We start from the raw sequence: 15,886 nt of genomic DNA, 5'->3' as shown, positions 1-15,886 counted from the left end.
GAGGGTGAGTGAGTGAGTGAGTTACTACAAGAGTGGCCATTATTGTTCTGTGATAAGACCTTTGAGCTACAAACTGCTACACCTTTAATATCTCCCCTGTCACATTCTTATTTCTGCTTCTGATGCAGCTATCTGATGTGACAATCTCTTTTCAGCTTCAGTCTTGATGACTAGATGAATACCTCCTTGTAATTTTCTTGGCAACAATATCCCAGTTTCCCACTGCCTTCTTCTCATAGGATGTTCAATTATGCAGTCTAATTACAGTCCTGGTGGTATTTCTTAATGGCGTCTCATGCAAATATTAACTAGATCTAATCCAGTTTATCTTATATTTACAGCACTTTTAAACCAAGTTCTGGTTGAAAAGCACGCACAGTTCTGGGCAGAGGTGGTATTCTGCTGGTTCTGACTGGTTTGCCCGAACCAGTAGCAGAAATCCCGTGTGGCTTTGCCCACCTGCCCCAGGTCTACGGCATCCCACTTAGGTCCTTTTTTTAGTCAAAGCGCATGCGCAAAAGGCAGAGCGCATGCACAGATGTGCACTCACATTTGCGATCCAGTAGGGAAGATAAGTTAATATTACCCCTGGTTCAGCGGGGCCCTAGAGTGCCACATTTAAATAACATTGCTGTTGCATGAACTGCCTTGGTTACCAGTTTTCTTTCCTGATGCTTGCAAACTTAACAAATTCTTCTAATGCATCTAATGGAAGACCCTCTTATAGAGATCTTAGAGGTCTAACATTGCTTATAAAGTGAAACCACTGCATCCCAATGGGACTAAAGTTGCAAGAGTAGCCATTACATTGAACTAAAAATTGAATAGATAGCTAGTGTAAGCAATATATAATGATATTAATTAAGCACATGATTTTCCTATCTCAAAAGTCAGTTGAGAGCAAGAGGGGAATAGCTTACAATTTATCAGGTTCTAATTTTTTTGCGAACAGTATGCATAGAATTCTATGAATTTAATTCTTAATACATCTTTTCTCTTGAGAAGCCCATACTGTTATGTAATCTCCTTTGAATGTAATCCCACAATAATACACAATCTGAAGTATATTAGGCTGAAACAATAGATTGACCTGGAATTACTTAGTAGGCAATGTGGTCAAGGAGGGACTTTAATCTGAGCCCTCTGAATTTTAGTTCATATGTAATTAGGCTTAGCTGCTGTTTAGGATAAGATCTCAGATGTTATCCAAAAAATGGATTTGAAAAGGATTTTGCTAGGAGAAAACTACTTCATTTCATTTTTTTTCATTTACTTTATTTGTATGCCGCCCTTTTCCCTGAGGGGACTCAGGGCGGCTCACAATTCGGGGGGAGGGAAGGACAAAACTTTCTTATTTGACTACCTACAAACAGGCCATATTCCTATTATTGACCACTTCAGACATCTGTCAAGCTGCCCAGTGTCATCTCTACATTCCCACCCATCTTTCTCTTGTGCTGCTGCATTTGGGACACTTAATTGTGAGCTATGCCATGGTTTCATGATAGCTTTTTCACCAGCACTTGCTCTTCAATACAGAGGAAGCTAGAAGATGTCAAGGCCACTGCTCCATTCAGACCAGCTTTATTGATTGAGGCTGGGCTCAGAAAACATGCTGAGCAATAATTCTTCTCTATAGTTTTGGATTTATGTATTATGTGCATTCAGCCATTGTGCATTTTTGGGGGGGGGCGTTGGTCAGGTGTGGTTTATTGTTGAGTGCTGTGTGCGCCCAGTCAACTCAGGGAGATTTTCCTTTTCTTTTGCTACGCAGAGTAGGTTCTCTGCCACGGATATGAATAGATCTTGGGGTAGCTTTCCTGGGAAGGAGTTCTTGTCATTTGGGGGAGGGGGGAGGGAGACGAGAGAGAAAGGATGTTAGCTAGAAAAAAAATAAGAGGGGGTATTTCTATTCAGAACAAAGATTTATGTGAACAGCACAGGAGCTGAGCCCTTTGTGTTGCACTGATGGAGAAGGAATCTGATTTTCACCTAATCTCGTTTCTCAGTTTTGTCTCTTACCGTGGGAAAGCTGCCAGGGCTTTTAAAATTTAAATCCCTTCATCTGAATAAGGAGAGCTATAATTGAGTATTACCCAGTTTATTATTATTCAGTGATTAGATTTCTGTTGGTCAACACGAATAGCATTGTTTTCAGCCTCATTATTCTCGCATGACAAGGCCTTCAGTGGGAAAAAACGGGAAAGAAATGCTGTCATTTCAAATATACTTATGGAGTGAGACCCAATTTTCCCTGGTTCTACTTTATACCTCTTTTCCAGTGTTTGATCTACAGAGTTGACAAAATTGATCTTTTGTTGATTATACAAATGATAGCGTAGTGTACTATGGAAACAATGTTTGAGTACTGGAAAGAACTGAGGTGGAGGGTTTTTTTAAAGGGAACTTGTAGAAAGGATTACAGTTACTGTTTTAAAATTAGAAATCAATATATGGATTATTTAAAAAAATTACCAAACTATATACAATCTCTAAATATTAACATATACCAGTGGTGGGATTCAATTTTTTTTACTACTGGTTCTGTGGGTGTGGCTTTGTGGGCATGGCAGGGGAAGGAAACTGCAAAATCCCCATTCACTCCCCACCCCACTAACCTGCTTTCCAGCTCCGTTTTCCTATTCAAGGCAACAAAAGATCAGCTGGGAGGCAGCAGGGGCAGGACCAGCTTATTTGCCGGTTCTCCAAACTACTCAAAATTTCCGCTACCGGTTTTCCAGAACCTGTCAGAACTGGCTGAATACCACCTCTGATGTATACATATACATTAGCAGAAGCAGCGTATATGCAAATCCTAGTGATATACTGTATTTTCTGTTATTGCTTTATTTGGAACAAAGGGTAAGGGGCCACCCTGTGATTAGCCTGGCTAGTCTAGTATTTTCTGCTCTAACTGGTAATTGATCTCTTCTAAGTGGTGGGCAAAACAAGGATTCTGACACTTGGTTTTGGAGCCCATCATGTGAATTGCTATTCTTGGTCATTTTTAAAACATTCTTTTAATTTTTTTAAAAAATAAGAAAGGGGAAAACGATGCTGCAAATTAAAGTACTAGTCTCTCCTATAATCCTTTTTGTCATACAAAGGCTTCTGAGTTCCATTGAGAGCCTATAGGTATTCTTAGACAATATGTACACTGGGTTCCTTTGAACTTTGTAAAATAATAATGGCAGGTGGGTGGAGTCAAGTACTTTAGAAATGCTCCCACTTGTCCCACTTCAAAAAAAGACAGAGTTCAGTTGGAGAAGTGCGGCATTGAAATTTTATAAATAAATATTTTTGAAAGATTTTTATAGCCACCATATTGCAAACCATAATACTAATGGCCCCAAAACAACAATAATAACAAAAATAAACAATTTCAATAAAAACTCCTAGTGACAATAATATAAGTTATTGGAGAGCAAGGTCAACTAGTTTACTTTCTGATAAATGGGTATTACATGGCTGATTGAATCCATGTCCACTCATTAAATTTTGTCAGATTTCAAAGGTGACTATAATGGATGCTGATCCTCATCCTCTAGCCCAGGGGTCTCCAAACTCTAGCTATATATATGACATTTACCAAAATACCTCATCTCATCCCCAGAATAATCAACATGGTATAGTCACAGAGCAAACTCAATCCTCAGCAAACCACTTTTAGGGATTTCTTTATTCTTCATTTTTATTTCTTTGTTTTGTCCTAGGTTTCTGGAAACCTAGCAGTTCCCCAAATGTATTTATATGTCCATCGTGAATATGGGCAATGTTGCTTTGAGTAGGATTAGTTCTTAAGAATAACATTCTGTTATGTACATGTAGGATGTAGGTGGTACTGCAGTGTTGACACCCAAACTCTTGTATAACTTAGAAGTCATCAGGTTGATATTATGCAATAAGGATTGCTGGATTTCTACACTGTACTATTTCAGGCTTCAAGTGAAGCATCCATATTTGATTCTCTATCTTTGTAAATAAAAACTTCTTGCATGCTTTAAAGCTACTAATTTATTGTATACCAGGAATGATGCTAATGATTTTGGAAGACATCCCTGCACAGGGAGTAAGTATGGGTAAACATTGTGTTTCTTGCTTCAAACTTAACATACAGAGTCCTTTATTTGTAAGTCTGGAAAAATTAACCATTTACTGCAATAATAGAAACTAAACCAGAGCACAGTATAAATATTCCTTTCTTTTTGGCTCTAAATCACCGTTGTTTCTTGATAATAATTGTTGACTGGATCATTTTTTCCAGCCCTGAAAATCAAGCAAACCTAACTGGAGGTGTATGGAGGTGGGAAGTTCCGCCTAACTTCCTTTTAATTTGAGGGTTGTTCTCTAAACCAGTTTGAGATCAAGTACTTGTTTTTCAGACTGACTGGACAATAACTGTTGCCACTAAATTTTAAATGAATTAGCATTAATTTTATGTAATTAATATTAATAATAGTTATTGTGTGTTTACCTCTTATTCTTAAGCTGCTGTCATGCTTTTTAAAAAAATAATAATTAGAGTTAGTTTTTCTGGGAAACTTTGCATAAGGAGGTTCCCTTTAGTCCAAAGTACTAATGCTACTGTAATAAGCCTGTTAATAAATAACACATAACTTAAGTTTCACTAGGATTGTCATACTTGGGTTTAACAATCTACTTATAGTAAGCTTGCTCAGCAAGTTTTTTTTTTAATAAAATGTATATGGTGCCTTGCAAGTAATTTTGCCTCTGTCAATGAAATGTCATGAGCTTTAACTATGGGTGGCAGGTTTATAATAGCCCACATAGTGAATCTAATCTAAGAGTGCCAACTGGCCTGGAAAAACTCGGTCTAATCTATTATTGTGGATCTACCACAGCTTGATGTGCAGAAACTGCAGGTGCCGATATCCTAAAGGATAAACAGTTATTATTACCTGAAATTGCTGATAAAGGAGCAACTTAAGGCAGAAGTCTGAAGTTTGATATTATCAAAAGAGTTTCTGGTTAGTATTCACTAATCGGGTGCTATGTTAGCACACTGCAGTATTGTTTGGAAATCTGACAAATGCCACAGAAGGGGGAAAAAATCTTTTTCTTACTTAGCTTCCTTACTCTACTGGTCTCACTGGTGCAACAGGAACAGCCCGATATATAGTGAAGTACTAATTTTCCTGGTACGGAAGTAAATAATTTGTACATATTCTTATAGGACTTTGCAGGATTAGCAGTCTTCCTCACCTTTTAACCTCACCTTTTAACCCTGAGTGTTTAGCTGTGTGTGTGTGTGTGTGTGTGTGTGTGTGTGTGTGTGTGTGAACACCAATCCACTCAATTTGCATTTCTTTCAAAGTCAATAAATAAAAGAAAACACTTCCTCTCCCTACCATATTATTTTCTTTAATAAACACTTAGAACAAAATGGGGATATTAAACAAATGACTACAAGCAGTCATTCAGAAGGCTAGCGCACCTTAGAAACATCAGTCTCAAATGACCATCACTGCAGCTAGTAAAGGATGGTGGTGTTTGCAGCTTAGTATATCTGAAGGACCCCAGTATGATCCTGAACTGGATTATAATCAAATAGGGATTTTTCAGCATTTGTAACTAAGCCATAAAGAGTAGACGTGTAAACTAGGAAGATAGATGACTAAAAGACAGAGGGATGAAGAAGTAAATGGAGATTTGTTCAGGCAAATATCATTGTTGGGTCTATGGGATACCAAATTCAGAACAGTGTGAGCTTGAAACAGATTTCTCTCAGGAGAAAAAAGCTCAACCAGAGAGCCTTTCATCAGCTTCTAGCAACTGATTTATTGCTGTTGTGAATGAATTTTAGGCCTTTGTAATAAAGGTGAAATGAAAAGGAGAACAACCAAATGAAAAGCGACGAGCCTGGTTATCTTAGCAGGATGGTCAAGTTACCAGATTCATTGTAGCCTCTTTTTTAAAATAAAAAATTGAATACTACTTCTTGTGGATTGTGGATTGTCTGCAAAAATTAGAAAAGATGAAAGTGTTGTGCAAAGCATTGTAAAAAAAAATCTTTAGTTGTCAACGGAGAAGGTTAGACAAATAATTTATACTGCAACTCAGTTTGGTGATAGCTAAGATTCAACTAAAGGAAAAGAGAATTCATTATGATTTCCAGTGATTTATGCAGTGTCCCTGCAGACCTGCAGATACTATTGTCTGGAGAGGAACCTTCTTGAACAAAAGGGCAAAAGGACTGTTCTCATGAATACATTCTTGTTGCCTGGCAAAAGTATTAAGTTAGACAGCAGCCTTACAACTAATTCTTTATCTCAAGAGTGCAGTTGAGATCTATAGAATGGGTTTGAGCAAAACTAAGTGTAAGATGAATGAAATTCACAATAAACTGGAATATTGATGAAGAAAACCCCACATTGCAATGTTTTGATAAAAATCCACATGAGAAACACCATGGGTTGGTTGTCTGAGCAATATAGCAGATTACTATGGAAGATGCTGGGAAGTCTTATTGCTCAGTGTTATAGGACAAATATTGCACAAGCTCTTAGTATTGCATGGCTGAAGTTATTTTAAGGTGTTGAAGTCAGGAATTGTGTTTGTGCACACTGAAACACTTTGTTGGGATTGAATCTCTAGCACCATACAGACTAATAGCAGGGAGGGGGGGGCAATGGTTTGATTTATATAAGATAGCGTTGCATGTTTAAATCTAAATTTTATATTTACCTTAATATAGGTAAAGGTAAAGGTTCCCCCGCACGTGCATGCTAGTTGTTTCCGGCTCTAGGGGCGGTACTCATTTCCGTTTCAAAGCTGAAGAGCCAGTGCTGTCCAAAGATGTCTCCATGGTCATGTGGCTGGCATGACTACATTCTGAAGGCTCACGGAGCACTATTACCTTCCCACCAAAGAAGTGGGACAAGTAACGAGAGCTTACTCCGTTATGCGGTGCTAGGGATTCGAACTGCTGAACTGCCAACCATCCTGATCGACAAGCTCAGCCACTGCGTCCCTTTTACCTTAATATAGCAGACAACAAACTATCATTTTATGTCTAATGCTACCATACATATATTTCTTAGAATGAGGTATGTAACACAGAAGATCTTAAAGATTAGAGGTAATGCTAATGCTACAGTAAAGAAGTAACGGACGTTTCAAGAGAAAATGAAGATGACCTCATTTTGGGTCTATTGTAGGAATTAATTACAAGATTTATGTCCAGATGACAAGGGAGTCTGAAGCAATTAGCGCTGTCAACTTTATACAAAACATTAATACCGTAACAAACTGTTTCAATTTTTCTCACTAGTGGAAAAGCCACTAATCGGCTTCTTTTTTCTTCTGGGTCATGTGACTAATGTTATCAAGATTAACTGCAGAGGAAAGAAAAGAAGCTTAAATGACTTGAGGCTGCCCATCTGGTCATTTTAACCCTTTCCTGTTCATTAAAGCTATGGAATTTCCTGCGTCTACAGGTGACTTACTGTTCTATTCTATATTTTAGGATAGGTATGCTAAACCTATGCTAAACTATGTTTTGTACTACCAACGCTTGTTGAATTTGCTGGTTTATTAGGGCTATTGGGACCTAATTGTCTGGTTGCTCACAATATGTTGAGCCACAAACAAGCAAGGCATACTGCACTCCATGTGATGTATAAATCCTGCTTTAGTCTCTCTCTCTCTCTCTCTCTCTCTTCCCTCCTGGCCATTTCTTAATATATATCTGCCCCATAACATGCTAAACCAAGAGCTTTCCCCTCTTTTATTGAAACAATAACAATAAGGACGACCATCATAGAAAAAAATGAAAATAACAATGAAAGTAAGTAAAAAGAATTTGAGAAAGATGTAAAGATTTTAAATATCCACATTCGAAGTTATATTTTGTTAAAATAATGACTTGTCCAATAAGCCATAGTAGTATAGTTCATGAATTGCACCAAGCCATAAACTGTAGGGTACAAACTGCAAATGGTTAAGCCAAAATCAAATATACTGCAGTATAGCTTGGCACAGTAGCTTAAATTGTAGGTCACAATCTCTTGGGAGTCACAACTTACTTAGAAAGTGTATTGCATTTTTTTGAAAAAAGCCTGAGGCAACAGAGTTGAGCTTAGGCTTTTGAGTATTACTAAGTTTATGAATCAGATTTCCTCCAAAGTCTTTTCCTCAGAACGATATGAGAGTTCTGCAAACCAGTTATACTATTTTATTTTTTACATTCTTATTTAGGTGGTAAAACGTTACTTTTCTCAAAGATATGTAATGTGACATCCTAAGCAGATTGGCATGGAACAATATATCCATTGTCATTTGAATGTCTGTAATAGTGTATGGGTCAGCAAAGTTTATTTTTTTAATCCATTATTTAAAACTTATCTTTCAATTTTAGTATTCTACTTGCTGGATTGGCAACTTGAGAAACAATCCACTTCACATTTTTGAATGAGTACTGCAGAAATTTGTGAGACTTGGCTCCAAAAAGATACTTTTTAAAATAGCAATAGCACTTAGACTTGTATACTGCTTCATAGAGCTTTACAGCCAGTGGTGGGATTCAAATAATTAACAACTGGTTCTCTGCCCTAATGATTTCATCCAACCACCAATTCACCAAACTGTTCAGGTTCTCCCGAAGTCGTGCAAACTGGCTGAATCCCACCCCGTTTACAGCCCTCTCTAAGCAGTTTATAGAGTCAGCATCTTGCCCCCAACAATCTGGGTCCTCATTTTACTGACTTCAGAAGGATGGAAGGCTGAGTCAACCTTGAGCTTGGTGAGATTCGATCTGCCAAACTGCTGGCAGACGGTGATAGCAGAAGTAGCCTGCAGTACTGCACTCTAACCATTGCGCCACCGTGGCTCATTATCTTTGTTTGCCTCTTCTTATGTGTCTACCAGAAATAAGAAACTGATTTTTGTATAATTGAATTTTTCCCTTCCTGGTTGATTTTTAAATTGTTCTCCTGTTATAACCATATTCTAATTCACTGTTCAACTGTTCCTTAGGGATCCATATAGTAACAGGGGTATAATTTAATTATTGATGTCTTTGTCATTTCTTAGAAGATTTGAATCAGAAAGAAATGATATATCTATTTTCCATACTGTTTTACTATTTCATTTTTCTTATTTAGTCCTCTTAAAAGGCAGCAGTTTTAATAAATTTTTAAATATAATTTGTCACTTCTCGCAACGATTGTACAAAGTTGCCTTCTTTATTTGTATATTGTAAAAAAGTTGTCTTCTCTGTCTTTATATCTGCAAGATACATTAGGTGTTTCACATTTAACTATTGAAGTACTCCACCAAACCACAGATTGGGTTTCTTCACCTTTTATTTCCTTAGGGACAGTTCCAGGTCTCCTTCTCCATCTTTTGCTTCTACTTCTAAGTAACGCAACACACCACTGCAACAACCAGCAGTGTGGATTTCTAATAGTATATAGTATGTTCTTACTAATACCTTGCAAGCTCATTTTTCTTGAAGAATTCCATTCACTTGTTTGCTTTCAGCATGGTGAAGATTGAAACATGCGTGAGAATTGCAGTTCAGCAGTATTGAAGAGACGCAGGCTCCCCCATCCTGCTGTATTGCTTTTCCTTTATCCACTGAGTAGGTAGTTTCTATAGTGTAAGTCACTAAGCTACACTTCACAGGTAGTGCTTGAGCTTTCTGAAATGTGATTGTCTGACATGAGCTGGTGTAATACTGTATACACGTCAAATCCTTCCTAGTTGAAGCCTGATAAAATTCCTGTTGCAGTGCTCAAAGGAGATGTCATTTCTAAAGTTGTGACTGTGAGACAGATACAGAAGAACATACAGGAGAGGTTTTATCGATCATTTACAGACTGACTTGAGACTGCTGAGCTTTCATATAGGACTAGTGGACCACCTTCTCCAGAAGTTCAGAAACAGATGCTGAGGGTTGCCCTTAATAAAGCGCCTACCATGTCTCCTTTGCTTATAATAGGGTGCTATGTGTTTGAATGGGAAATAGAGTGGAAGTGAGACTAGTGAAAAATTCACCATCACTTATTGCCTGATAATATACAAAAGTCATGTGACACACTGATCCATCCACCCCTCTTTGATAAGAACAGTGATACCACATCCAAAGACAAGAGCTGCTGAAATGTTCAAAAACATCACAATTGATTTAAAAATATGACACCGTCTCTAACGTCTTCAGGTTTACCTCTTAGTAATCCAGATTATGAGCCAAGGCTTTGGTTTATGTTTTTAATTCTGGTTTTAGTGGAGTAGTAAAGTTCTTGGTGTGCACAAACTAGAGTCTGGTACCACTTTTTAAGACTAACAAATTTTTATTATAAGTCACAAATATTCATGAGCTGTAATGCATTAAAAATGTTACCAGACACTTTCTAATTAGTGTGGAGAGTCACTTTTGCTTGGTTGTTTTTTTAATCAGCTAGAATTATTTATAATTCACCTGACTGTAAAATTCAGAGAAATATTTTCAATATTGTTACATTTAAAAAATGTATTCCAGATTTCAGAGATGTGGCAAGTGGTTCATATTTATGACTGTGCTGTATCCCAAGGTCATGTGATCACTTTTTCTCACCTTCTGACAAACAGAGTCAATGCAAAATTCACTTAACAACCAGGTTACTAACTTATCAACTGCAGTGATTCACTTAACAACTGTGGCAAGAAAGGTTGTAACAAATGTCTTAACAAATGTCTCACTAAACAACTGAAAGCTTGAGCTCAATTGTGGTCATAAATCGAGGATTTCCTGTACAGAATTTATGGATTAGAAGTTTATTTGTGTTTTTTGAAGCAACCAGCTTCCTAGAGGAGAGTTTGCCAGAATACAATAGTCTGTTTGGTAGGGTTGTGCATATACACATGCATGAGACTTGTTCTATATTAAGACTAATTCATTAACATGACTGGGCAGAATGTTTATGAAGAGCAAGTAATAAGGAAGACTAGGAGTAAATCTGCCTCTTATAATATTTCCAGAAACACCCTATCATAAATCCAATTCCAAGGGAACATTAGTAAATGAGCTACTAATGCTCATTGAACTCCTCGCCTACCTGGCCTGAAGAGGTAGACATATTGATAATAGCTGATCTCTATTCCATGAAGCAAAGTGGAAGTACATTTTATTGTACTATGGCCTATCACTTTCTTCCTTTGTGTTTCCATTGTCAGTAAGGTCAAAAAAAGAGAGGCAGCAGCAGTAAAGAAGAGGGGAGGAACTATGGTTGGGAAGATTGTTCAGAGCTGGTTGGCAAGTGTTCTTTGAATACCAGGGCTGGCAGGGATGAGAAGAAAAGGTTTGTTTATTTTGAAGAATGGATGGTGTTTGTTCAGTCTTATGAACTGGATGCTTCCTGAGCTTTTCTAGATTTCCCCATCATTGAAAATAAACAGATGTACTACAATTTATAACTCTTTGCTTTACCTATAGTAATAATTAGGAAATAACTTGTTAACTGAAAAAAAAAACCTTAGAGTAAAATGAGGTCAAATTATACACCACAACAGATGGAATATTTTAAAATCTGCATACATTTATGATAATTACAAAGTATCTTTAATGAGTTTAATTCCAATTCTGCAAGCAGAAATTAGCTTTTCAGATGCTCAGGATAGGGAAATAAAAACAATAGCCAAGCATTTTCTAAGCCAACAGCTAGAAACTGAAATAGTTATTATAGTTTGCTTTTTAGTGTGTGGAATATACGGTAACTTCCAAGCTCCTAAACTCTGTGTGATCACACAAAATATCTTGTAGCAGTGAAAATGATTCCTCTGCTACCTTCTAGCTAATAAGCCAGCGATAGAACCCTGATTCTCAGCAGTTTCAGCCACAGTGAGCAATACTAGGGGATGATGGGAAAAAGGACTCAACAATAAAGACAGCTGCTGTCTGTTTTTTATGAAATGCATTAATAATAACAAAAATATTGACAAAATAATAAGAAGACCAAAAAAAAAAAAAAAGCATGTACAGGGATTGTCCTCCAATTACAACCACAATTGGGACCAGAGTTTCCATCAATAAATGATGTGATCCTTTAATAAATCATCATGTCACCATATCCAGTTTTACAACCTTATTTGTCATGGTTGTTAAGTAAATCACCACTAGCATTAAAGAAATAATCCTTACCCATAGACTTTGCATGTTCTCAGCAGCCGCAACCATCATAAATAGATGCTGGTTGCCAAGCACCTGAATCATGTTCTCATGATTTTGAGGATGCTGCAGTCATCATAAGTGTGAGGACCAGTTATAAATTACTTTTTTCAGCACTGTCACTGACAGAAGCCTTTGACTTTGATTGTAAGTCAAAGGCTACCTGTATATACAAGCAAATAAGTTTACCTATAACAGTAATTAAGCACAGAATTAGTATCATAGGTCATTGCAGTTCTTTGAGGCTTTCAAAACATCCTGTAATATTGGCTGTGGACACTGTATATTACTGATAGACATTCATTTATTTTTTATTTATCTCCGACCTGGCTCGTCTAGAAATGCACTCATCACTGCTGTCATTGAATCCATTCTTTTTGCTGTTGATCATTCTTGTCTCTTTTTTCCACCTTTCCCAGCACTATTAAGATAGCAAATGAAATGTGCAAAAGTATGATGATTTGACCCTCATTAGTTGTGCCTCAAATGAAAACTCTGAGTTGATTTGCTCTGTGATTCATTCATTTATTTTCTTGACTATGCCCAGACATCATCTCCAATAACAAAGTTCCAAAATATCAATACAGTTTCTGTCCTGCTGCTTTCCAATGCTTATTTCCATAGAATGCCACAGGGGATACCATTGCCTGAATGTTTTTGATCTTTGTAAGCTGCATAAATGTGAGCCAGATGGATGTACCAGTTAAGGCACCAGGCTAGAAATTGGGAGACTGTGCATTCTAGTCTTGCCTTAGGCACAAAGCCAGCTGGGTGACTTTGGACCATCTCATTTTTTCTCAACCCTAGGAAGAAGACAGGGCAATCCACTTCTGAAATCTTGCCAAGAAAACTGCAGGGACTTGTCCAGGCAGTTGCCAGGAGTCAATATTGACCTGAAGGAGAAAAAAAACCTTGTACAAATAAATATAAAAACATGTAATTAATGAGATCAGAGAAATGTGAAAGGAAACCAGGTTTGATCTTATCACTAACATTTCTCTGCCAGAAATAAAACTCTGATAGAAGTTACAATGATTTTTCAACCTGGCTTCCCAAAAATAATTGCTGTGTGGCAAGACACAGGAGTAAATTATGGTGTACACTCTGCTTTCTACCTATTTCCTCATTATTTCTACTATGTATTTCTTTCATTAGAATTGACATTGTATTTGGGACTTTAGTTTCCTCTAAGCTTGTAAATAAACTCACAAAAGCTATTAGCCTGCAAAGTATTTAGTGGCCTCCTGGGGGCTTGAAAAAGGGTGAAGTGTTCCGTGCTCTGCATTTCTGTGAAATGTGTTGCTTTCTGAGCTAAGTTAGGGACAAGTATTCCATTTCTCCTCTGACAGCCAGCTCAATTTCCTGGGTGCCACTTCATATATACATACCCCTATTGTTCTTGTAGACTCTGTGGTTACCAAGCTACTGCTTGAATATAAACACTTTGTGGAGGTAATGTTCTTGGCTCGTTTCCAGTCCAGTCCAGTTACATGTGAATTGACTCATACTATCAGCTTCACTAAGAAGGCAAGACCAGGAAATCAACTCTACAGGAAGCTTAAAACCACCTTTTCCATCTTATACGCCAGCAAATTAATCAGATGTCTGCCAAGCTGATTCAAATGTTATTTCATTGTTCTGGACTTGTTTCAGGCTCTTTTGCCTAGGAAAAAAAATTAATGGGATAAATAAATGCAAAACATATTATTTGATAGACTTTAACATTATAATAATTCAGAGCAAATTCACAACAATAAGACACCCTTGTTTTTATTTTTTATTTTGATCATAGCCTCATAATTATAATCCAAAAGTTTTTTTCTGTTACATTAACACTTACCATAATTTGCATCTGTGGAGACCTTGATGCTCTCTGAGCTTGGTTGTTTGCTTGCAGACATTTAATTACCTGACTAGATAACACCATCAGTGCTGGCTGCTAAGTGCCCAAATTTTGATAATGTGACCATGGGAGTGCTGCAATGCAGCTTTGAGGATCAGTCATAACTAACCATTTTTTCATTGCTTTCATAATAATTTGAATAGTCATTGAATGAATGGCCATTAGGTGAGGACTGCTTGTGTGCCAATTTCTATATTACAACATATGTATAGGCTGGATCTAGAACTAACTTGGCTTAATTTTAATTTAAATGTGCAGGAACCCTGCTTAATTGTTTGAAATCTGTAACAGGAGTTGGCAGTGTTATGTGAACGAAGCCAATTACCGTTTACTTATGAAACAGTGATGAAATTAACTATGGCTCTGTCCAATGTGTGAATGAGATCACTGTGATGATAGGTACCAAGGGTTTTTTTATTGTAGAATTTCCTCCCTCCCTCCCACCCGTGTTCCATTCACCGTTTGTAGCAGATGACAAGATGTTGGAGATTAATCTTGCTGACAAGATGTTGGAGATTAATCTTGAAGAGAGGCAGATAAAGGGCACCAGGTCACACTTTTTTTCAGGCAATTTGCATCTGCAGCAGCATAATTCATTCAGTTTTCTTTCCTGCCACCCTATACTGACATAACACGCCTAAGTGAAATTGAATGGCACAATGAGTGTTTTGCTTTTTCTTATGGGAGAGAGTGCAAAGATCTAAATAGTTATTTCATTTAAATGAAGATTAAGGTCTCAAGGCAGTGGTTTGATTGAGTGTAACTCTTGTAGCTTCCGTTATTGGAGCTGCTGAGCTGTTCTTTGCCTAATTGGCAGCTAGAAATATTTTGGTACATCTGTAAATGCAGATGGAAAATGTTCTTGTAGTTATCAGTAAGCAATGATTTTAGTATTTAAAAATGTTCTGTTCTCTTCCTAAAAGTATGTGTATAACTTTTTAAAAGATGATTTGGAGTGTATATTCTTCATGGTGAATATAGCTACTAGTTTTTAAATTTATAGATAGTTGGCTAAAATATCTGATAAAATAGATATTTACTGAGCATAGCAAAAGTCATTCAGAATAAATAAGGACAGAACTGACTAAAACCAATACTGTTAGTGCTAAAAGCAGCCTTTCAAATTATGCAAAATTTGCTGAATGCACAAAGCAGAAGAGGTTACAAAATGGCTTCATAACTAGGAAGACGATAACAAGAACTGTACTTGACTGCAATGCAATCAATGACAATAATATCAGTTAAGGTTCAGAATAGTATGACAATTATCTAGGTTTCTGCACTAAGGGCTGATACTGAAGGTTATTGAATTGAATCTCACTATTTCTCACAACTCTGTTGTGGCAAATGGAGACTTTGGGTTACAGCAGGCTTTTTTCAGTTCTGTGTTTTGTGTCCCCCTTCTTTTGTTAAGTCTTTAAATTTAATCTGAGAAACACCACTGATTTTGCAGGTGTTGTTCTTTTCATGAGAAAATCCTAAGTCTAGCAGTGAAGCTATCTTGCCTGACTTTAAAGTACAATCTCTTCTGAAGATTAATCTCTTTCCCCCCCTTTTTTCTTTAAAGATTCATCTTCCAACTACATCAGACAACTTGAAACGAAAGTCAAACTGCTAGAGGATGATAACAAACTTCTCTCTCAGGTAGGTGGCTCTTCATCCCCCCCCCTAAATACAATCGTTTAATAAATAACCATATTTTTATCCTTAGCAATGCATCAAGCTGACCCTGAGAATCTAATCTTCTACCATTAATGGTGGGACTGAAACAAGACCATTAAAAAAATGTTAAGCATTTGGGCAGTACATTGTATGCA

General features: G+C 37.1%; 1 protein-coding gene across 1 annotated transcript in view; it reads left to right on the top strand.

Moving 5' to 3' along the window:
* CCDC85C (coiled-coil domain containing 85C) overlaps window positions 1-15,886 on the top strand; it is a 178,814-nt gene that overhangs the window by 113,310 nt on the left and 49,618 nt on the right. Inside the window, 1 exon segment of the mRNA XM_032234095.1 lies at window positions 15,637-15,713. Coding sequence (XP_032089986.1) covers window positions 15,637-15,713 — 77 coding nt within the window.

The sequence above is a fragment of the Thamnophis elegans genome, chromosome 1 (genome assembly GCF_009769535.1).
Source record: "Thamnophis elegans isolate rThaEle1 chromosome 1, rThaEle1.pri, whole genome shotgun sequence".
Taxonomy (NCBI): domain Eukaryota; kingdom Metazoa; phylum Chordata; class Lepidosauria; order Squamata; family Colubridae; genus Thamnophis; species Thamnophis elegans.
The sequence above is the reverse complement of the archived record's forward strand: the minus strand, read 5'-3'. Positions and strand labels throughout refer to the sequence as shown.